Here is a 22505-nt window from a genome sequence, read left to right on the forward strand (position 1 = left end):
TGGACTGAATGGGGGATATTTTTTGGCACACTTTGACAACTTGATGGGGAAAAAGTGGTGGGGATTTCAAGGGGTAAAAGTTAAATGCTGCAACCTAACTGGGTATTGTTGTTGACCATATTCGACTGGTCCAAAAGTAAGAAAACATTCAGAAAACAGTGAAATCGAGAATGTAAAGGACAAATTCCACCAAAGTGTGTGAGACACATTGCATGTTTACAATGCCACAGGGGTTTGCCAAACGTGGCTAAGACTAGCGGACCGCTAGTCTGAAGCTGCCTTTTTGTTCCTCACAGGTTAACTTTCACATGGCTGTACTGCATGTGGTTGCGTATTGGCCAAGTGTGGTTCTAAGCCTGTAACTCAGCCCACATAGAAATATTGTATTGGGTAAAACCATACTGGTTTAACTCTGTGCCATCTGCTAGTGGCGAGTGACTGCGTGACATTTTAGACCCAGAGGCTAACCAGGGTTTTATTTGGTGTTCGGATTTCTAATCGCTCACGCTGACCTGAATTTGTTTACATTTCTTTTTTTTTCTTTTTTCTTTTTTTTACTCACCTCTTTTCTTGCTACCTTTAGGTGTCATTGTGTGGTCCAAAGTAGCTTTAAATAATTGTACCTGCCTACAGTCTTATGTCATTTAAAATATGTAAACAAGCATTTATGAACAAAAAAAAAATTTCCCATCCCTTGACTATGAAAGTTCATAGAAATATTTTTTATTACCATTAGTGTAACTAGTGGAAGTCTGTCCATTGTTCCGGGCCCTTCCTCAAGCAGATAAGTATCTGAAACAAATATGAGATGATTCCTGTTGTTTGCAGAAGTCTTTCCCTTCATTATAACTAATCTTTCCAGTGTTCTCTTAACCCTGATCCTATCACACACACACAGTGACATCTTCAGAGTGGGTCAGCGGCCATCCCAAATCTCAAAGGTCACTTGCTAATCACCCAGTAATAGCTAGTAATCCTTTCAGTTTAATTTAAAGCGTTCATTGGATGTGTGGCCTTATTTCTCTTGCAGCAGTGAGCCATTCAAGAACAAAGCGTGCAAATCAACGTCACTGTCGCTGACATCAAACCAATTACTGAGATGCTTAGAGATGTAGGTCCTCACACTCCCCCGAGACACCTGCAGTGTGGTTTTTTTAGTTGTCACACTGTGTTCTGAATCAGCTTCAGAAGATACACGGGAATGTACAAAGTCTTAGAGGCGCCACATATTGAGGTGAGCAGTTCAGTTAGGTTTTGTTAAATTGTGTCAACACCCAAGACAAATGAGGAAACACACAAGGTTTAGCGGTTCGGAAGAGTCTGCTCGGTGTTAAAAAGCATGTGTGTTGTTTATGTAATTCAGGACTGTGTACTGACTAAAAAAAACCCAACATAAAGCTTGTTATCACCCAAAGAAATCATGGCCTTAATCAAGGTAGGGGCATGTACAGTATTCCCTGAATCACAGAGACTCTCCCTCCCCCCATAAATGTGAGTACAGTAAAGCCTACTGCGTAGTCGGTGCGTGGACTCTGACAATAGTGTTTGGCCTTGTCTGCGAGGCCGGACCCCCGCGCCTAAGCGCTTTTATGTGAAAAGGTTTGGTGTGTCGTCAGCCCGAACGCTGACAAGCCTCTTCTGCAGCTTTGCTGAGCCATGGGGCTCCCGGCAGCCCTGGGAGTGCTGACTCCAGCCCTGGGAACATGTTTACTGCCGCCCTGCACCCCACCCTGTGGCATCAGGAGAGGGACTGGCAGAGGTGGTGTTAGTGGTGGCAGTGGGTAGTGTTGGTGATGAAGGTGGAGGAAGGAGAAGTGGGTGCGGGGTACACACAATGAACCTGCTGAACATCGTACTATCGCGTTATCAGCACTGGGGACTTGTAGTGGGTTGACAAACTGGCAGGGCAGGCTCTTGATTGGCGAGTGCAGGGTCAGACTTGCCTTTTCTTGACTTCCTCTTTTTACTCATCGTTTTCTAAATTTAGCTTGTTTTTTTTTTATTGGCTCTTCCTCCAGAGTCGGTCCGAATGCTGATTTAATCATGACTTGTTGCTGTAAAGATTACCCAATTTCAGGACAGTTTGTCAAACTCTATGGATTCTTAAAACTTAAAGCACACTGTTGAACTTTTGTCCACATGAAAAGAGTTTTCTCTTAAAAGAAAAGCTCCATTTGCTTTGGGAAACATGTTATCTTGAAATATCGTGTGTCTGTCTGTGTGTCTTTGCAGCCACTTTGTGGATGCGTTAGTGCTTTTGTAATGTGGTTGCTGGCAGTCCAGAAGAAACAACATTTGACTCACATGTGCTGCTGAACCATCTACCTCCTGTTCATAAAGATTTTCACATATAAATGCCCTGCATCTTGCACCTAAAACAAAATACAAATAACTTGTGTGAATGAAATCAGATGTATAAATATAAAGTTTGCATCGCGCACAGTTGTTTTCCTGATGGTCTCATGTGATATCCCTCTGAGTAATCATTGACTTTGTGAACCACTGCATGTGATAAACCAGTTATATGCCGTTCTACTGAATGTGTTATTGTCGGCTGGGATAAACAAAGCCATAAGAGAGCTGCCTTTCTTATCTTTGCTTCCTCCTGGCTTTTAAAAAAAAGAACTCCTTCGGTCAGCCTGATTGGTGGAGAAGTGGCAGCATTTGTGGTGCGATAGGCTGCGGTGAAAAACCACCAACTGAAGGGCTGTTGTTGCAGCAGGTCCTGCACCGATCCATCTCGATGATCTTTGCACAGTGGACCTCTTCTTTTTTTTTTTTTTTTTTCTGTTTCCACTACTCAAGGCGAGCTGGGGGCTCAGCTTACACCCCCCTGCCCTCCAGTACAGCAACAAGGGAAGGTGGTGGTGCATGCTGGAGCTGGCTTTGAGTGGTTGTTGTTTTCCCTGAATGCACAGATAAACTCCCAGATTAACCCACGCAGACTCCATGTTCAAGCTCCATTTTTGTCAGCAAGAACTATTTTAAGCATTCCTGCAATGTGATAAGCGCGACAGGGTGGTATTGATTTCAGCCTCAAGCCATCCTGTACTGATTGCATGTATCAGTCGGCACATAGAGCTTAATACATGACAGTAAATGCAATCATAATTATTGGCAGCAGGGAACAAAAGAAAAAGAGAGAAGTGATGATGTTTTCTTAGAGGGGGGCGTCTCTCAGCTCACCCGCACCCCTCCTCCTCCTCTTCGCGCTTTACCCCCGCCCTCCAGATTTACCATTGGCTGGCCGGAGGCTGTTTTCCTCATGCGATTGGTTGCCGAGCGCGTCGATCACGCGAGCCCCGACTTATTTACCGAATGTATGAGCGAGAGAGGAGCGCATTCTGCTGCCACAGCTGACAGCCGAGCGCTGTGCCTAGTGCCCGGAGGAACAAAGAGAGGAGGCGACAGGCATCAAAATTACATGTTTTCGCCTTTTTTACGCCGCTGAAACGACACAGGTGCAGCGAGAACGCGAGATGAGGCACGCGGTCGCACCGGCAGAAAACGTGGAAAATCATTCGTTTGCGGTGACAGGCTTGTTCAAGATATGCACCCATTGTGAGCGGCTGGGCAAGAAGGTAAGAGAAAGACGAGAGGGGGGTAGAAACAGGAAAAAAAAGAAAAGGCAGCGAAAGGCAGCTGTCGGTGAGCCTGCTCCGGTGATCTAAGCCGGGATTTCTCTAGCTTATGTGGCGTTTAATTTTTTGTTTAAAAGTGACGTTTTCCTCTTTAAAGAACGAGCTGCAGTGCAGCCTTTTGTCCGGGCTTGTTTGCGACTCGGGAGTTATAGATCATCTGAACTAAGAAACCCTCCGTGGAGTTTGGTTTCTTTGCTCATTTTGAGTTTCTGGAAGTCGACCTGTGAGTTTGACGTGTTTTAAAACGAGTGTCACTGCCGATTAATGTACAATTAGTGGTCATTCATTCATTGGCTTCATTGTGCGCTGCGGGACTGTCCGCTGCTAGACATGTCTCGGCAAGCAGCGGAAAGTTACAGGGCATAAAGGAGGCAGTGCAAGGGTTTCTATTGTGTTTTTAACTTTGAATCCGAGCAGACCGACGCGCTTTGTGTGTTGGGTATCCCATCAAAGGTGAATTGGGCTCAATGTATTTTTTGCTTTTAAGCGTAAATTCTGCTCCTGACACTGACAATAGTTGCGAGAAGCATCCACAGTCTGAACTCGGATATTAAACTATTTCTCTGCAGGTTTACTGGTGTCAAACATTTAAAGAAAGTCACTCTGGGTTCTCACACTGCTTGGGTTAAAAATTGGTGACTGCAAAAGTGAGAAGTGGTGCTCGGTACTGGAAGTTTATCTGCTCTGTTTTGCGTTGAGATTTAAAAGCCTTGTGTGTTTCTCTCTCCCTCTCTTGTTTTGCAGGACTTGGGAATACGGATCCCAAGACCTCTGGGTAACGGACCAAGCAGATTTATCCCTGAAAAAGAGGTATGAGACGGACTGTAACCTCACTTCAGACCTCAAATATGAAATTAAGAGAAGAAGCAGCTGGTTTATTTATGTCCTCTTTGACTAGATCCTCCAAATCAGTAAAGTGGACTCCAGGACTCAATCGATATTTGAGGATGCGTTTGCAGCCCTCGGCCGCCTGGATAACATTTCCCTCGTGATGGGTTTCCATCCACAGTACCTGGAGAGTTTTCTCCGGACGCAGCACTACCTGCTGCAGATGGACGGACCCCTGCCTTTGCACTACCGACACTACATCGGCATCATGGTATGGCCAGGTTCAGCCTCTGACGTTCTCAGAATAAAACCAGGTCGACTTCCTCTCTGTGCAAAGTCGTAAATCTCGCTTTTTCGCATGTCTTGCAGGCAGCAGCCAGACACCAGTGTTCCTACTTAGTCAACCTGCACGTCAACGACTTCCTTCAGGTTGGGGGAGATCCCAAGTGGTTGAACGGCCTCTTTGAAGCCCCGCAGAAGCTGCAGCAGCTCGGAGAGCTCAACAAAATCCTGGCCCACCGACCGTGGCTTCTCACCAAGGAACACATTGAGGTGAGAAGACAGGCAAGGTCTGCAGGGGTGGATGTGAAAAGTCTGATGTAACCAGCTGAGATCATGGGTGGAGGCTAGAGTATAGCTGCAGCTGTAGGATTTGGACAGATTGGAGGGTTTTAGCAGTAGAGGTGTAGTGACCGAGAGAGGAGAGCAGATCGAGCGTGATGGGAGAGAGGCTTTAATTTGAAACTGAAGGATGAAAACATATTTTCCACTTCTTGCTTGAAAGGTCAATGATATTGAAGTCATTATTTGGCTTTCATCACTCACATATTCCCCCCCCCCCCCCCCCTTCTCAGGGTCTTCTGAAGGCCGAGGAGCACAGCTGGTCTCTGGCAGAGCTAATCCATGCCGTGGTCCTGCTCACACACTACCATTCCCTCGCCTCGTTCACTTTTGGCTGTGGCATCACACCCGAGATCCACTGCGACGGTGGGCACACGTTCAGACACCCTTCCCTTAGCCAGTACTGCGTGTGCGACATAGCCAATGGCAACGGTCACGCTAATCACCATGACGATTTGTTCGGCAATCAGGTAGGCGACTGCAGTGTTTGTGCAGAGAGCTAAATGGTGATAAGACTTCAGAGGTTAACCCCGACTATGCATTCTTAAAGGACATGTGCGGTGAGGTGGAGGTGCTGATGGAGAGGATGAAGCAGCTGCAGGAGTGCCGCGACGACGAGGAAGCCAGCCAGGAGGAGATGGCAACCCGCTTCGAGAGGGAGAAGACGGAGAGCATGCTGGTGGTCACATCAGAGGACGAGGAGTCAGCCCCCCCGAGAGACATCTCGCGCCACTTTGAGGACCCCAGTTATGGCTACAAGGACTTCTCCAGGAGAGGGGAGCAAGTACCCACGTTCAGAGCGCAGGTGCACATCAGACGCAACACTCATGATTTGTGGGGTGAAAACACGGTGTGGTCTGTGCTACTGTTACTGACTTATTTTCTTTATTGTTTTTGCAGGACTACAGTTGGGAGGACCATGGCTTCTCTCTGGTCAACCGACTCTATCCTGACGTCGGACAAATGCTGGACGAGAAGTTTCACATGGTCTACAACCTGACCTACAACACCATGGCTACACACAAGGACGTGGACACCAGCATGCTGCGCAGGGCCATCTGGAACTACATACACTGCATGTTTGGCATCAGGTCAGACACTTGAGCTCTTTCTTACACAATGTTCAGGCAGCTCTATGGCCTCATTACTAACACCACTGCTATGTCTTATTCAGGTATGATGACTATGATTATGGAGAGATCAACCAGCTCCTGGACCGTAGCTTTAAGATCTATATTAAGACCATCGTGTGTAGTCCTGAGAAGACCACCAAACGAATGTATGAGAGTTTCTGGAGGCAGTTTCAGCACTCCGAGAAGGTGAGATTTAAAGGGTGGATTGACTGATTTGATCTTGTAGTTGCTCAGTGAAGTGCAGCCTTCTAATAACTTTTTTTTTTTTCTTCTTCTTCTTCCCCTGTAGGTTCATGTTAATCTGCTTCTTATGGAAGCGCGAATGCAAGCAGAACTGTTATACGCTCTGAGAGCGATCACTCGCTACATGACATGAAATGCTCTGGGCCTTGTTCTCATTGTCCCATTTTTATTTTATTTTTTCTTTCTTTTTAAATTTTTCAGTCATCATTGCTGGGACATTTAAAGAAAATAAATCAAAAATGGGGAGGGTGGGGGGATGGTCAATTAAAATTGTGGAAGAGATGCATTGAAGAGAGCCCGGTGTTGTGACGAGGCTTTGCTGGCTGGATGTTGAGAAGAAGATCAGAACAAATGGAGAGCAAGAAAATGACTGTTGGGAGAAAATCTCAAACTACATAAGTGGATCCACAAACTGTTTGTTGCCTGCAGTGCCAAAACTGACCAAGAGAGGGCAACCTTGAGCCAACTCCTGCCCTGCAACACCTGAGGCATCCGGGGGACTAGTTTCAGTATTGCAGCGTACGGCAATCTCACCTGTTTCCTGGTGGAGTGAATACCCAGAAAGAAAAGCTGTGCAGCCAGAAACAGTCTGCACTTTGATTCTGTCGTTACTGTTATGTGTTTTAGTTTCTTGAATACCTTTTTTTTTTTTTTTTTTTTTTGTATTACGAGAAGTTGTTGTCCTTGTGGTTGCTGTTGGCGGTAACTGGAGATAGACGCAAACTTTTTTTTTTCCTTTTTTTAAAACAAAAAAAAAAACAAACAAACGTGTGCCTGAACTATCCAGCACAGTGTGCATACGTGCTGATGCTGCTGCTCCCATGTTGTATTCAGTGGGGTCATATTGATCCCCAAAATCACCTCCCCACCCCCCACTATATGAGCCCCTGTCCATTACAAATCCACTGCATTACACCCCTTCCTTCCTCTACCTTGTAGCTAAATTTCCAATGTCAATGTAAGCTAATCCGAAAGTATGTGTGGAAAATAAGAACACTGTCTGAGCCCTTTGTGAGTGGAGGTGTGTGTGTGTGTGCGTGTGTGTCTCTTTCACAGAGATGATGGAGAGAAAGGGGGGGGGGAGTACGTCTTGGAATTTCACGTCTCAAAAAAAAAAAAAATAAGCGAGGCACTTTGAAGGAAGACTTCTTGCTTCTGCTGTAGCTCTGGTTTTGTGACAACTTTTTATTGTTTTGTTGATGATGCCTTTTTTTCTTTTCTTTTTTTTCTTCTTTTTTTTTCCAGTGAGGGGGAGATGTGGAGGGAAAAAAGCTAATCAAAAAGAAAGTTAAGACACCAGGTTTTCAGGAGGGATTTGCTTCCAGTTCCTCTAACCACACCTTTTTGACTGTCTTCCGCTTATCCCAGCTGCCTGGTTGCCCTAACACTTTTTAAAAGCTTTGGATTGTGAATTTTACCAGTAAATGAATACCTCTTCTGTTCTTCTCTATTAAACATACAAGAAGTGCTCTTTGGTGAGCATAGACGACGTTGTTGTTGTTGTTGTTGGGCTGCCGCGCTCCCCGCTGCTCGGGGACCTGCCTAGCCTACACCTGGTGGACTGCGCTCGATAATGTTCGAACGCAAGAGGTTGTAGCTGTGCTTATTTCCCCACTGGGGAAGTCTAACCAGTGCAAAAGCAGCTTTTTTTCCCCTCTTTATTTTGAACAGAGGTGTGAAACCTCTGTTTGTTTTGTTTGTTAATCATTTCAGTACTGCATTCTTCTGAGGGTGGATTTGAGACAGGTGACGGATGAATGACTATGATGATGAGGACTCTGATGAAAAAGGAATGGTACATTTGGAAGTGTTTTGAGAGGAGGTTTTCTGACTGTCAGTTACTGACACTTTTTATATGGAAATATATGAAAAAGATTAAAAAAAATAATAAACTAATATTAAATTGTTGTGTATCATTTTGTAGCTTTTTCCCAAAACAATGTATCGTGTATTTCTCCATCAGTAAGATTGTATAAAATGTGGAGAAATGCAGTTCAGGAATCAAACATTCAAAGCACAGTCGGTGTCACCACCAGTTCACAGCTCGCTCAGATGCACAAGAACAGGAAATTAAATTGCCCGTGGTCATTAGTAAACATATCTGAGCGCTGTTATGCAAAAGATGACTTGTGAATTGACACGAGAGATTTACTTGCTCTCTGATAATGAAGCTGACTTCACCAACAGCATGCTGGACCCAGGGGTATAGTTCAGTCTGCTGTCATTACTGTCTAGGGACTTTGATGTGAATTTCATTTTACTGTATCAGAAGTGTGTAGTCCCCCTTCCTGTGGTGCGGTTGAGGCTTAAAGTTTCTCTTTGCTCCCGACCACCTTTTGTCTCGATTCAAAGGAGGGGATTTCCTTGTAGGTCAAGTTACCTCACTTTCCTGTTTGCCTCCGTGTCACACCTTTCTGGGAAAAAGTGTTTCGCTTTCCAGATGAGGCTGGAAGTCTGTCGGAAGTTCAGGGTGATTCCTGTCAGTCGAGGCCGCAGAAGTCTGTCAATGTAAAATCACCAGCAGAAACTCAACGTTCCTCCCCGCTGGCCTTTACATTTTCCCCCACAATAATACAAAACAGGAAAGGTGTTTTTTTTTTTTTTTTGTTTTTTTTTATTTAAGGTTTTTTTTTGGTCTTTTTATAAATCAGACAGCCACCTGTTGCTCATATCATGCTGAGAAATCCTATGTATAGAACAATGTTTGCTGTCATTTCTGGTTATCGGATTGTTTTACCAGGTTTTGAAGCATTAGCTTGTTTTGTGGTTGTTCAAGGTCACCATCGTGGGAAAACTGGGGTGGGAGTTCTACATTAAGTGCCGTTTCTGATTTGTTTCAATGTAATAACAGTGTGATTTTTGAAATGCTGTATGTTTAGGCTACTTGGTGTAACTCTGTAAGCACTGCCTGGCCCCATATCTGTGTCATAATAAAGCAAATGTGTTTTCTGCTCTTCATCTGCTGTGCTTTTTTTATTAAGTACAAGTTCAAATGCCACACAATCCACAAACGAAAAAAGATTTACACATGAGGTAAATTCCAGGTCGGTCAGCCGTTGTTTTTTTAAAACATTATGTACTGTACAATACAGTGCAAAGCCAGTCATATGAGCGTGCAAAGAGGTGTTTTGAAATTATTCTTGTGCGTGATAAACCTTAAAAGGTTTGTGGAACTGAAAGTGGATGATATGCAAATATGTCCATATACGTTCCAAAGTATAAAGGGCTCAACAAATATCACATCCACACACCACTTCTTTTTTTTTTTTTTTTGTTACAGTTTAGATTAAGCCTGCTTGCTATATTCTGGATTATTACCTGTATGATTAGATAAAATTAAAACCTGAGACATTTTATGCATTTACAGTATAAGTGTTTCATATTGGCCTGTCTGGTCTGCAGCCTTTAAACTTTACTGGCTGTAACTTCACCCTTGGTGGAAAACATGACGGCTATGTGGAGCATATTCAGCATATTTAGAGGGTTACAGTGCAGGAGTTGGCTGAGCTCATTTCAGCTCTGGTCACGCTTGTTTTCTGCACATGAAGGAAACTACAAAACTTTACAGCCAGCTATACAAAGCTGTAAGTGGTGGCGTGTTTGATTGTTTATAAATTCAGTTTTTGCTGACACAAAACTCCACGCCCGACTCTCTCAGGCTGTCAGATCTGCAGACTGGAGCATCTTCATCAGTTTTTGAGCGACAGGTAGGAACTCTAACTCCCAGCATGCTCTGTGGAAGTCTCTCAAGTCCTTGTTGTCTGTCCAATTCAGAGCCTCCTCCTCATCTAAGGAATTTGTAAAGACAAGAGTGTGAGACGGGAAGGTGGGGATACGTGTAGCCCTCCCTTCCCTATGAGGGCCTCTGGTGTGAATCGGACATATTTCCAGTGTGTCCCTCCCTTCTTATGCAAAAGGAGGGATACACTTTCTCTCCTTATGTGTGAATCTTTACTAACACCAACCTAAGTATGCAGCGAGCATCTCCAGCAGCGATTCTCTCTCCTCGGTGTATAATACTTTCTCTGAGCTGCCACCAGTCAGGTTCCACACGGCCTGGCAAATCTGGCCCGCCAGCTGCCAATCACCCAGTCCAAAGTCTCTCAGACAGTCCACCAGCCTGATCACACGCACACACATAGAGACACACATCATATGACTTTTACTAAGCGGATTCACATGACCTAGAGGTTTGTGAACTCCACTTCACTGGCCCTTTATCTAAAAAGAGGATAAAGGGTGGGTATACAGGGGAAATAAAAAGTTGGAGCAGTGCTCGCTTAGGAAAGTGTGAAGAACTGCACCACAACCTCATAAATCCAAATTTACACATCTGTATGTTTGGACGAATCTGACAAGGATAAACATGAAAGCTAGATAATCAGGAACATCTTATTTGTAGCTGTGGAGTTGTTCGTCAGTTAAAGACCAGAAACCCCCACATCCCTCCCCCCAAAAAACAAAATCCCAAGGAGGATGCCTTCTGTGTACATAAAGTTAGTAATATTTTTCATAAATAAGCCTTAAATAAATAACGTCTTTCTTCTTTTATGCTCGCTTTTTTAAGCCCTTTGGAATTAACAGGTAATCTGACCACCTAGTCTGACATGTTGAATTCAATTAGCAGTAAAATAGTGACTCTAGTGATGCACAGTGATGATGATCACAGCATGCTTTCATCCTTACTTGGCAGAAGCCCCCTCCACCATGAGACAGACCCTGCTGGGAGGATCCAGAGCCAGGTTGGTGAGGACCCCGCAGGCTGCAAAGCACATCTCGTTGCTCTTTGAGTCGAGCAGCGTTACCACAAACTGGTGCACTTAGGAGGGAGGAAGATGGCAGCGTGAGTGAGGGAGTGCACCAAGACAAGGAGAGGCAAAGATAAGAGAGCCGCTATCACCAGAGTTCAGTGGACATGCTGACTGTAGCTGGCCTTGCAGATAAGTGTAGCCTAAACAATGACATAATCATATGCAGAGGTGGGTCCTGCGTCTAGGTTTTCTGCGCCTGATGTGTTAAAGAGGGTTTCCTGCAGTAAACTTAGGCTCACTGTCTCTGCTCTACCTGCAAGAGTATGAAAACTGCATTTTCATGCACCTTTGTTTCGCATGATGAAGTTCCGAACGTCCTCGTAATGCGACAGGTTTCCATAGACGCGAACGGCCTCGAGCATGGCTCCTGTACTAGAGCTGAGCAGCAACTTCAACATCACTGTGGAGCAAAGAAAAAGAAAGAGCTGGAACTTAAAAAAATAAATAAATCTATTTTGTCCTCTCTTGGCTTGCCGGCCTTACGCTTTGCAATATGGAGCTGATTGTGTTTGATGGCAGAAGTCTCTTTCTGGTAGAAGGACAGGTTGTTGATGACAGCGGCCACATTGACTAGCAGCTCCTCGCTCTCCTCCACTGTCCTCAGCTCTGTGGCACCAACCCCCCGACACACACACACACACACACACACACACACACACACACACACACACACACACACACACACACACACACACACACACACACACAAAAATCAGTGTAACATCAAATTAGTTTGTGCATCTGCCATCAGGAACACACCTTTAAAATCTACTTCCACAGTTTAAATATGAAAAAATATCTGCAGAACTAAAGTGACCAGCCTGTGAGTTTTGCCTTTAGCTCTGCTGAACTAATGTGACAGTGACATTATGATTAAAAATAACTGCAACCTGTAGTTAATTTTGGCGTCCTACAGTTGGTTTGATCGTGAGCTGGCACACAAAGGTCAAAGTGACTGGGTGCAACCAGCCATGACACCACGAGCAGCCTGAAAACAAGGCCTGCTCCCAATATAGCAGCAGATGTCTTGTGCTTGGTCATAAATCGTGAATATTGCGGTTGCGCTGTCAACCGTCTCCTGCGTCACTCGGAAGATGGTTTCTGGTTCTGACTGGAAGCGCCGCTTTGTACCCTGAAAAACCCTTTAATGTTGAGCGCCTCGACCCGTCGCGATCTTTATCAAAACAGGACATCAATCAGCCCAATCTGCTCTTTCATTCTAAGCTCAGATTTTGTCTTCACCTCTCAGTAATTTTTTGTTTCTGCCTTCAGTTGCTTCTCTCCACAGTCTCCCTTACCTGATGTGCCCCTCGATCTAATAATGTTCCCACCTTTTTTTCACTAGTTTGACCTCTGTGTTGTTTGTGAAAATTTGACTGTGTAGGAGGCAGGCAGCAGAGAATACAGAGCTTAACGCCCACCCGTGTATCAGTTCAACCTGTCCTGAAACCATCTAACCACATGGGAGATATTCACACACGCAAACCGAGTCGGCTGTGAGATGTCACAGAACATCCTGCTCATGCAGTGAAGCGCTTCTTCTGTCAGCCTTAAAAAAAGAAAAAAGAAAAAGAAGAAGAAGAAGAAAAAAAAAACCCAGGTAAACCGAAAGAGGATGTGCTGCACAGCAAACAGAAAGTACTGAGAGGAAACTGAATGATGGAATGAACAGACAGATATGGAGTGTGTTTTTGTGTTTTTGACAAAAGTCACATCTTGTTCCCAGCACAAGGGAAGTGGTTGTGTACCTCGTAGGTACTTAAGGTGCACTAAGCCGCTATATTTAAACCTATCAGAACTTCAGATGTTTACATGCTGCTTTCGTTGCGTACCATGAAAAAACAGGCCACTGTTAAGCCTGCTGACTGCTTCATCTTCTTAACCTAATAAAGGATCTGACTTAAAGAAGATGAAGCTGCTCCTTCCTTGTGCTCACCAAGCGTCTCCATCAGAAGTCGAATGCAGGCTGTGTCTGCGGCCACAGGTGGACCCACGGCGGGGTGGATGCACATATTCGCCAGCACCCTGACCAGCTTCACCAGCACGTCGTCAGCCACCTGTGGTCTGACGGGAGGAGAGGCTCCTTTCTGCACGACTGTGTGAGGTGGCTCATCTTTTCGCTGGTAGATGTCGTACAGCCGGAGAAGCGTGCGCATGCAGCCGTCGCACTGAAAGAGCTCCAGCCGGGGCTCATCGCTTTTGGCCGTGAGATTCCCGAGGGTGAAGAGGAGGCGCACGATGAGATCCTGCGAACAAGCGGTGGAGATCGGTGGCGAAACATCAGTTTATGGATTTAGATTTATTAGATGTTTGCTTAGCGTTTTAAACTACTTCCTGGGGTTACCGGCTTTGTATCAATGAATCTGCTTACATTTCATGCTTAGTGCATTTTTATTATTGCCTTTTTATTTCTTAGAGACCAGCAGGATCTGTTGAACTGTCTAAACTGACACTGTAAAGGTTTGGCTTTTTTAATAAAGACCACTAATCTTTATTCTAACCACCTGATTCTCTATCAGCAATGTTTGATTAGTACATTTATATTCGACTATCCTGAGCAGAAGGAGGCTGATTGTGTGTGACACCACCTACAGGAAAGCAAGCCTCTCCTGTCATGCAGCACGAGCACCTGTGTCACTCAGAGTTTAGAGTTGTGTAGTTGGTTTGACTGCAATTACACAATATTTTGTCAATGAGTTACCACGCTTATGGAAAACAACTACATCACACCCTGCAGAGCAGGTGAGAGTGCACTCGTGTCTCCCATTAACGTGTACCGAAACTGATATGAGGACGGGACGTGGTGTCCCAGGATGTTTATTACATGTTTTGCTATCGAGTGTGTTTATGTTTATGCGTGTGTGTTTGTATCTGTGGGTGTCAGTTTATTCCAAATGAAATGAGAAGCACTTGTGAGTCGAGTCTAGTTGCCAAAGTCCCACATTCATCCTCTCCTCTTCCCTCCATATTCTCTTCCTTCCTTCCCTAGTCTAGCTTCCCTTCCACTTCTGTATCACTTCTTCTGCTGTGCCTATTCAATCTTTCCTTCTCTCCTCCATTTTCATGTCTTTTTGCATACTCATCTGGTTTATTAAATATCTAATCAAACACACAGCAGAGGAGAAATTTTTATAGTAATAAACAATTCATATAAAACAAGTAAACAGTCCAGTAAAGATGCATAAGTAACTTAGTGTATAAAAAAGCACACAGACATGCTTACAAACAAGAAGAACACCTCTCTTTAATTCTGAAAAGTCTCAAGCACACACAAGAACACAGAGGAGGCTTGTGGACTCACCTGTTTTTGGTGATGTTTGCTCAACAGCTCTAAAAATAGCTGGTAGCAGTCGGGGGTCTGAGCCAAAGCGAGGCGGCACTCAGAATATGAAGAAAGTTTACTGAGGGTGAGAGGGGGACAAAAAATACCATAGACCACTCCACTCAACTCACTGCCCTGCTAGGGTGACTAAATATGGTGACATTAAATCAACATGGAAAATGCATTGATAGATCTGAGCTGATTATTTTCATTATCACGAGAAAATACATTTTTAAAAAGCTAATTTTCTTTATTTTAGACTTCATGAATTACTCTTATCACATATTGATAAACTGATGAGGCTGGGGTTACAGAAAGAGAAAGATGGGGGCGCAAATTGTGCTTGATTGCTTCAGTTTGGCGTTGGTATGAAGATCAGAGAGTACTCAGTCTGTATTATCCTCTACGACCTTTCAAAAGGTTGTCAAAATATCACAGACCATTTATTCCAAAGTAGATTTGCAGTTACCATTATATACAGTGTATATCCACTCACTGGACACTTTATTAGGTACACTTTGCTTGTTCAAGAACATATTTTGATGCTTTGAGCTTTGTGACATTGTGCATTTAAGGAGGTATATATAATTAAGACACTGAGTTGCTGTCATGTGATTGATTCAATATTTATGTTAACAAGCAGCTGGACAGATGCACTTAATGAAGTGACCAATGACTTTAACTCCACCCATAAGCATGTTTTTTTATCATATGTCCTAAAAATCTATGTACTTTCCTGAGGCTCCACCCCTGTGTATGTAGTAAGCATGATTTAGGTAAGCAAGTTCAATACCTGTAAATTCTGGAAATGTTCATGCAGACATCCTGATCTTCACAGTGTTGCTGCAGCACTTGGCAAAGCGCTGGTAGTATGGAGAATGAAACAAACAGTGGACGGGAATCAGAGAGGTCGGCAAGATTCCTCAGGATCGTTGTCAGCTACAGAGGTGAAAAGACAGAAAAGGGTCCAGTGTAGCTTAGCAAAGAAAAATACACCTAGTACATTAATGGTTTGTAATAAGGCCAGAGCTTGTGACGCTGGCCTGTTCATCATGGTGTACAACATAGCAAATGGAAACTGCCCACTGCTGATCAGGATATCCTTCACTGCACACACTGAACAACTGTTTTCTTTGATCTGTGCAATATCTCTAAAATTAGAAACATCCTGCTTCAGAGTGAGTGAAGCTGAAACACTAACTAATACTACTTTTGGATTGGACTATTGTAATTCATAATGATCAGGTTGTTCTGAAAGTTCAGCGACAAGCCTTCAATTGATCCAAAACGCTGCAACAAGAGTAAGATCACAGGACTTCAGGACAGGACAGGACTTCCTGCAATGCACTGAGCACTTCCTCTCCACTCACTTCTTTTCACTCCATCCCCCCAACCGGCCACAGCAGATGGCCACAGCAGGAAAAACCTCCTTGCGCTGCAGGAGGTTTTTCCTGTTAAAAGGGAGTTTTTCATTCCCACCGTCACTAAGTACTCGCTCAAAGAGGGTCATTTGTTTGTTGGGGTTTTCCAAAGAACATCCTACGGTCTTTACTTAAGAGTTGAACTGAAGTGCGAAAATAAATCATTCTATGATAAGATTGAAACAGTCAAGTAAACAGCAGTACCGAAACTACCCTGAAAGTCATCGTGTGCTTATTTCGCCTTCATCAATGAGTCATGTTAGATATGAAATGAAGAACGGGTTGACAGTTTGTTTACTTGGGCCAGTTTCTGTGGTTGGCAGCAATAATTTTCAGTGCAGTCAAGCAAGCTGTTACTTGTGCAGCACAGAATACACTGTAAAAAAATTGTAATATAAAAGTATTTCACTGTGTATTTTACAGTGTTGTACCGTTCTTCTAGAATATCATGAAATTTACATAAATAGACTGTTTTTTTACATTTCAAATGTAAATTAACGTAAAATCACTGTAAATGTAATAAAACATAATTTTCTTGTTTTTTAAATGTATCTGTCTGTACATATGCATATTTAGATACAGTCACAAATGCATTATAATTTCACAAATATTTGTCGGTTATTTGAAAGATTGAACTGTTAGATTTAAATGTAATGCTATGGAAAAATACATAAAATGATTCGTATAAACTTTTTTTACACACGAGTCACTCACGAGTTGGCAGTTCGCCTTGTAATCAGAAGGTTGCCGGTTCGAGCCCCGGCTCGGACACTCTCGGTCGTTGTGTCCTTGGGCAAGACACTTCACCAACCTCCTACTGGTGATGGCCAGAGGGGAATTATAAAGTGGAATTGTAAAGCGCTTTGAGGGTCTCATAAGCGCTATATGAATGCAATCCATTATTATTTAAACCAACTGTTAACTGTATATTTCTGTACATTTAAGTATTATTATTCATATTGCCGCATTCATTGACCTTGTTTATAGGTAATTTCATTGTTTAGTCACATTAAATTGTTCCTAATTTAATGTTTAAAAGCACTTGAAAAATCCCATGTAAAATTAGGGCAACAAACTGTATTGTCATTACTGAAAATAACCGTATTTTCATGGAAAAGTTATTTTCTGTTATTTTATGGTATTATTTTGGCGCCCCAGCTGCCAGAATATTACTGTTTTATTCTCATGGGGCACCTTAAATACCAGACATTAACCAAAACATTTGATAGTGGAAAAATCTGCATCAGTCAATAAACTGGTACATTTTTTACTGATATGGTTTAACATCTTAGTTTTAAGGAGAAATATATATGGAACAAAAATTTGATGCTTTTTAATTGGTACCTGTACGAGGATGTGGCCTGCTATGGGGAGGTTGGTTTCTTCTACAATGCAGAGTTTCTGGATGAGTTTCTGTGCCACACATATGAAGTTTTTATCCAGCAATATTCTGAGGATTTCAGTGTTTCCAGAGAGAAATTTCAAAGTTCCAACACAATATAGGATTGCTTCTCCAGATGCAGACACATGTTCATTGCTTAGCATCCTCAGCAATGAATCTAGACACAGAAAACATTTGATGTTATCATCCCTATGGAGATTCATGCATCTATAAGACATGCAGTCGTATTTGTTCACAAAATTTCAGACCAGAGTTACAGAATAGATAACCACTATGTTGTCTACTGTTCCATCCTGACCAATGACTGAGTTGTTCTGGAAGAGGATGTCGTTGCTTTCAGTGCGGCTGATCTGGAAGATGAGTTTACAGATGTTGAGCAGGTTGTTTCCACTGACGCACAGCTGGGGAGAAAAATACAAAAGAATTCACATAATTTTTTGTATAAAATAGTGGGGGTGCTTTGTGACAGAGATAAGTAGGAGACATGCTGGCATGCACACACCCCCGCAGACAACCTTGCAAACTCACAGATGACTCACAGCAAGGCACAGCTGGGCAATGTGCATGTTGAGCTGGGCATAGTTGAGGTCAATGAGTCGGAACAGCGTTCGAAGTATCCCTGACCTCTTCTTACAGCGCCGACCGAGCATGTCCGCCTCTGCCAACGTGCCGTGGAGGCGGTCACACAAATCACACAGGCGGTCAACCGAGCCCTCGGAACCACCTTGCATTGCAGGCAGAGCACACACATTTCAAAAAAACAAAGTCAAGTTTAGGACAGCATGTGCAAAACTCACAATAAGGGCAAACATGTATTTGCACAAATATAGATCAGAGATGTTTTTGTGTCTTTCATATTGTACATTACACAGGCTCTCCTGTTCGTGTGTGGTTGCGAATCAATAATCCTTTGGTCAGCAGAAAATGAACATTTTCCTTCCTCTTCCAAGAAGCAGCTTTGGATTTCATTGGTAATATGCAGGGGAACAATTCAACGACAGGCAGCTGTGCTCTTTAGCGGAGGAAGAGAAAGGGTGGAGTTTGTCCTTGTTTTCGAGGTAAAATAAATGTTTTCCCAGCATAAATAGCAGGGCCTGGCCATGTCTAAAAAAGGTTAGATCCAGTCTAACACTCAGCACTTCACTGCAATATCTCTTTCTGAATCTGAAAGGTGTTTTATGCATGCACCAGAAGGCCCTTGGTACAATAAATATTTAATATTTATCTTCCAAATGAATTTTCCATTAAATTTGTAAAATGTTAAAATATTTACAGCCATAGATTTAATTTTACGGCTGTCAGACTCCAGTTGCAGGCAAGACAATTCTGTATGAATGCCAAGCATAACATTACTCTTTCTTTCTTTGGCAGCTAAAATGACAGTACTTTTTCATTTTGTGAGACTCTATGCATGACTATCTGCCAGTGTTGAAAAATCTATTTTTTAGCCTGTTGGCTGTAAATAAAAAGTGCTCTTGAAACACAGGAAATAGGTATGAATATGAGCAGGTTAGCACAAATAAAAAGATAAAAATAAGTGCCTTAACCACAATCCACTTTAGATTGGCTCTGGAAACATTCAGGCCCAAAGGGTTATATATAATATTTTGATGATTTGAATGCATTTGAATGTTCTATATTTGGACCGTGTTTCGGGGGTTTCTTTATTACACTGGCCACAATACCTGCAGCTGCACTCTCTAGTTTCTGAAGGAGAGGAACGATCACATTATTCCACATCAGTGACTCTGCATCCTCCTCTTTGTTGCCCTTGTTGTCTCCACGCTCTGGCTCTGAAATGTGCAGAGAGAATTGCAGTTAGCCAATTACCACCTCAGAAAACAAAAGCGACAACCACAGTTCACAAGTTCACAGTCTTAAAATATAACAGCAGGAAGTTTGATGCCACAGTGAAAAGGTCACCATCCACAGCTAGACTTCCTCTGATTTGTTGGCATGTGGGCATGTGAGCTTGCGCACGTTAACTTGTGCAATCTCTTGCACACAGTGTGCCTGTTTTTTTTTTGGTTTTTTTGCTGAATATTTGCATAACCCTTGCTTGGTGTGATGCAGGAAGCTGCGGCTGCACGAACCAAAACTTCTCTAACCTATTGGCTGACTGCCTGTCATGGTAAAACTTGCGCCCTTAGCAACAACACCCCAATCAAAGTTTATTTCTTTTGCACGTGAAACCTTTCTGGGCTCAAGAGTAAACAGAGAGATTTCATATTTAGATCTGTTTGTACTAATTTTGCTCTACGTTGTGCCTGAGTGAAACCAAGTACATTTCTACTTTTACACGCTGTTCAAAATGTACCATTTGTGTTTATTATGCACAACACCATACAAAACAAGACAGTGAGCTTCATTTAGTGGATGTGAACAAACCTGTTGTGCTATCTTCTTTGCAGTCTTTGGGTCTTACTGCTGAGTCCACATCACTCTGCACTATTCTGAAAAACACACAAAGAGCCTGACTATATGGGGTTTAGGAAAATACACAAATAAGAGTTAAAATGAAGAGGCACTAGGGGCTCTGGCTCTTAAAAAATAAAATATATTTATTATTATTATTTATTTATGTTTTGCTGATTTTACACCCTGTGAACAAAACGTAAGGTCTATTTTCGTCAACAAGCACTGGGTGTCACTGTTGCAACAGTGATTGAAACGTGTATAGGCTCCGCTGCTTCACTGTATTTGTGTGTCTGTGCATGTACATTTGCACCCATGCAGATATGTGTGTATCCGAAAGTTTCTGTGTGGCCACTTTTTAATTTTAATTTTGTTTGTTTGTCTAGAGGTGTGCTGCTTTGCAGGATGCACAACTGCAATCCCCAACAGACAGGAACTAAGATCTCAGCTTTGTGGGCAGTCTGGTTAAAGGTGTTCATGATTTGTCACTGCGAGCCGTCTCCAAAACCTTACAATTTGTTCTGCAATAACCGTAATGTGCTCCCAAAAACACGCCCAAGTGTCATGCTGTGTTATGTGTTGTGGCTCGCCCTTGCATGTCACTCTGATCTGAGTGTCTGCATTTAAACTCTGCACTGTTCCACCCACACTCAAAGATAATGACTCAGTGCTCCAGTATATTCTATATTACATGACAGGTGCCGTTTCTTATGACCAATTAATCCTTAATGACTTTCTGTAACTGTAAAGATTTACTGCAAAAAGCACACAAATATGTAAAGAGGGAATAGCTTTAAAAACATTGAAAGGTGTAACCACTCCTGTAGAAGACAAAGACAAGGACTGAAGCTTCTGTAATATCACAGGCTAACTCTCAGGATTTGTTATTTCTTTGAACTTTTACATACAAGTGACAGATATGAGATTTGGCAGCTATTATCTTCTCATTTCAATGAAGAATCCTCAGAAGAAACTTGTTTGATGCTCTTTGATTAATATACAGTTTTGGGGCATTATAATATAGCACACTCACCTTGGTAATTTGATGAATGTTAAAATCTGGCACATGGGGCATATGGAGTAGGGAGTGCTGGCTAGGGTATGCTACAGTGAATGTCAGGGGGCTTTAGCTCTGTATGATAGGATTAAGAGCCCGATAATAAGGCCTCTTTGTGTGATTCGGCATTCTCGGAGACATGACCTCATCCCTGTCTTAGGCCTGGCCAGTGCACTGCAGTCACAATACATGCTGCTGCCAGTCTTGCCCAGATGGGCACCCAAATCTAATAGAGAGCCATTTGGAGCTATAGAGCTCTGGCTTATTGGAGAAAAAGAACCTAGTGGATGTCTAATCTCCCCTATCTTTATATCTCATCCAACTCATCATATTAATCTGTCCAGCTGCGTCCATTTCCACTTGCAGTGTGCTTCTGCCTTGGCTCTATGTGATTTTTCATTGTTCTCCTCTGTCTAATGTCTCTTTTATGTAGTTTCTTGCAACACTAAAGAACTGTGGTTTAAAAACTCTGACCTAGAAAGAATCAAAAAGGGGAAGTCTTCAAGCCCATTTTGTGTAATAATAACATGACCCCGGTTTTCTCACTTGGGACTTCTCTTTGTCAGCAACAAGTTATACAAACATAGCATGTTAACTTGGTATTAGGTAGGAGGTTGAGCTTGAGGCCATGGCCCAGATTTCCTGCAAAAGTGTTTTATGGTCTGCTCACCCCCCTTCAACTGCCCCACCCAATCGATAGGCAAATGGATTGTAACGACAGCCCCCGACCTCACGGTCAGAGTTATGCCCCTCGTGCTGACACACAGCTGATGAGGTCGGCAAAAAAAAGCAGAGCTTTTAGCCTCTGTGCACTATGGAAATGTAAAAGCTGACATTTGCTAGTAATGACAGATAGAGACAGTTTCGATGGGAAGAAGAAGCTCAACTCGACCAAGATATGGTGTACAGTGATGTATATGAGGGTTTAAAAGGGGTCGCGTGCCTGAAGTTAAAGAATTCATTCTATCTATTTGTTAGTGACCCCACTGCTGGTCTAACTGACTTCAGCTATTCGGCTACAGTTGAACATATGAACAATGGTTGGCCGTGGGTCAAGTAGACGTTTTAAAATCCTTTTACTTCGGACTAAGTTCACGACAAGTTTAAAAGTAATAGTCCCGACTTTTGACTTATTGCCTCATTTACATTTTTCTGCAAACAGAAGAAGTATTCTCCAAGAGATCACAATTTTTAAAAAAGTAAAATACAAAAAATCCTACAGCAAAATAAAAATACTGATAAAGTTAGTCCTTGTAGAATTTAAAAGACATGTACTGACAGTTACAGGGATGGACATTTAGGTACAAAATAAACAACTATACTCATATCAGCTTTACTGACGTATTTGCTGCTTTGATCCTCTGCCCAGTAGTCTGGTTTACTTATGAACCACAACCCAAAGACAATATAAGGAAGAGAGGAAACAAAGCAAGGAGGAGAGGGAGAAGGATTTGACAAAAAGCAAAAAAAGGGAGGCCCAATCAGCTCAGTGTAGTAATGGCTACCCCTGCACCCTTGCATGTCAATAAATCTTAAACTCATTGTCGAACTGTCATTACTGTTAAAGATTGGGAGGGTGGAAGGGTGGAGAGCGAAGGACATAATGTTTCT

General features: G+C 42.9%; 2 protein-coding genes across 5 annotated transcripts in view; one reads left to right on the forward strand and one right to left on the reverse strand.

Moving 5' to 3' along the window:
• Positions 1-9424, forward strand: part of sesn1 (sestrin 1) — a 74916-nt gene extending 65492 nt beyond the window's left edge. The window contains exons 1-9 of one of the 2 annotated variants that reach the window (XM_086264280.1): positions 3325-3581; positions 4386-4451; positions 4540-4740; positions 4839-5021; positions 5324-5560; positions 5641-5895; positions 5991-6181; positions 6265-6409; positions 6513-9424. In XM_086264280.1, the coding sequence (XP_086120406.1) occupies positions 3480-3581; positions 4386-4451; positions 4540-4740; positions 4839-5021; positions 5324-5560; positions 5641-5895; positions 5991-6181; positions 6265-6409; positions 6513-6599 (1467 nt within the window). In that variant the 5' untranslated portion in view covers positions 3325-3479 and the 3' untranslated portion in view covers positions 6600-9424. Of the gene's footprint in view, positions 1-3324; positions 3582-4385; positions 4452-4539; positions 4741-4838; positions 5022-5323; positions 5561-5640; positions 5896-5990; positions 6182-6264; positions 6410-6512 lie in introns of those variants that run through there. The other variant, XM_086264279.1, reaches the window with a different exon arrangement.
• armc2 (armadillo repeat containing 2) overlaps positions 1-22505 on the reverse strand; it is a 30891-nt gene that overhangs the window by 3535 nt on the left and 4851 nt on the right. For 2 of the 3 annotated variants that reach the window (XM_086264276.1, XM_086264275.1), the window contains exons 6-17: positions 19811-19875; positions 19108-19215; positions 17962-18146; positions 17721-17823; positions 17365-17579; positions 15393-15538; positions 14579-14678; positions 13214-13523; positions 11761-11883; positions 11564-11677; positions 11153-11285; positions 10432-10586 (exon numbers count right to left, since the gene is read on the reverse strand). In XM_086264276.1, coding sequence (XP_086120402.1) covers positions 10432-10586; positions 11153-11285; positions 11564-11677; positions 11761-11883; positions 13214-13523; positions 14579-14678; positions 15393-15538; positions 17365-17579; positions 17721-17823; positions 17962-18146; positions 19108-19215; positions 19811-19875 — 1757 coding nt within the window. Of the gene's footprint in view, positions 1-9056; positions 10255-10431; positions 10587-11152; positions 11286-11563; positions 11678-11760; positions 11884-13213; positions 13524-14578; positions 14679-15392; positions 15539-17364; positions 17580-17720; positions 17824-17961; positions 18147-19107; positions 19216-19810; positions 19876-22505 lie in introns of those variants that run through there. The other variant, XM_086264277.1, reaches the window with a different exon arrangement.

This window comes from Aulonocara sp. 'chitande type north' Nkhata Bay, linkage group LG15 (genome assembly GCF_057382095.1).
Source record: "Aulonocara sp. 'chitande type north' Nkhata Bay isolate Kocher_YH1m ecotype deep benthic linkage group LG15, A_spYH_male_GT1.1, whole genome shotgun sequence".
NCBI classification, from domain to species: Eukaryota; Metazoa; Chordata; class Actinopteri; order Cichliformes; family Cichlidae; genus Aulonocara; species Aulonocara sp. 'chitande type north' Nkhata Bay.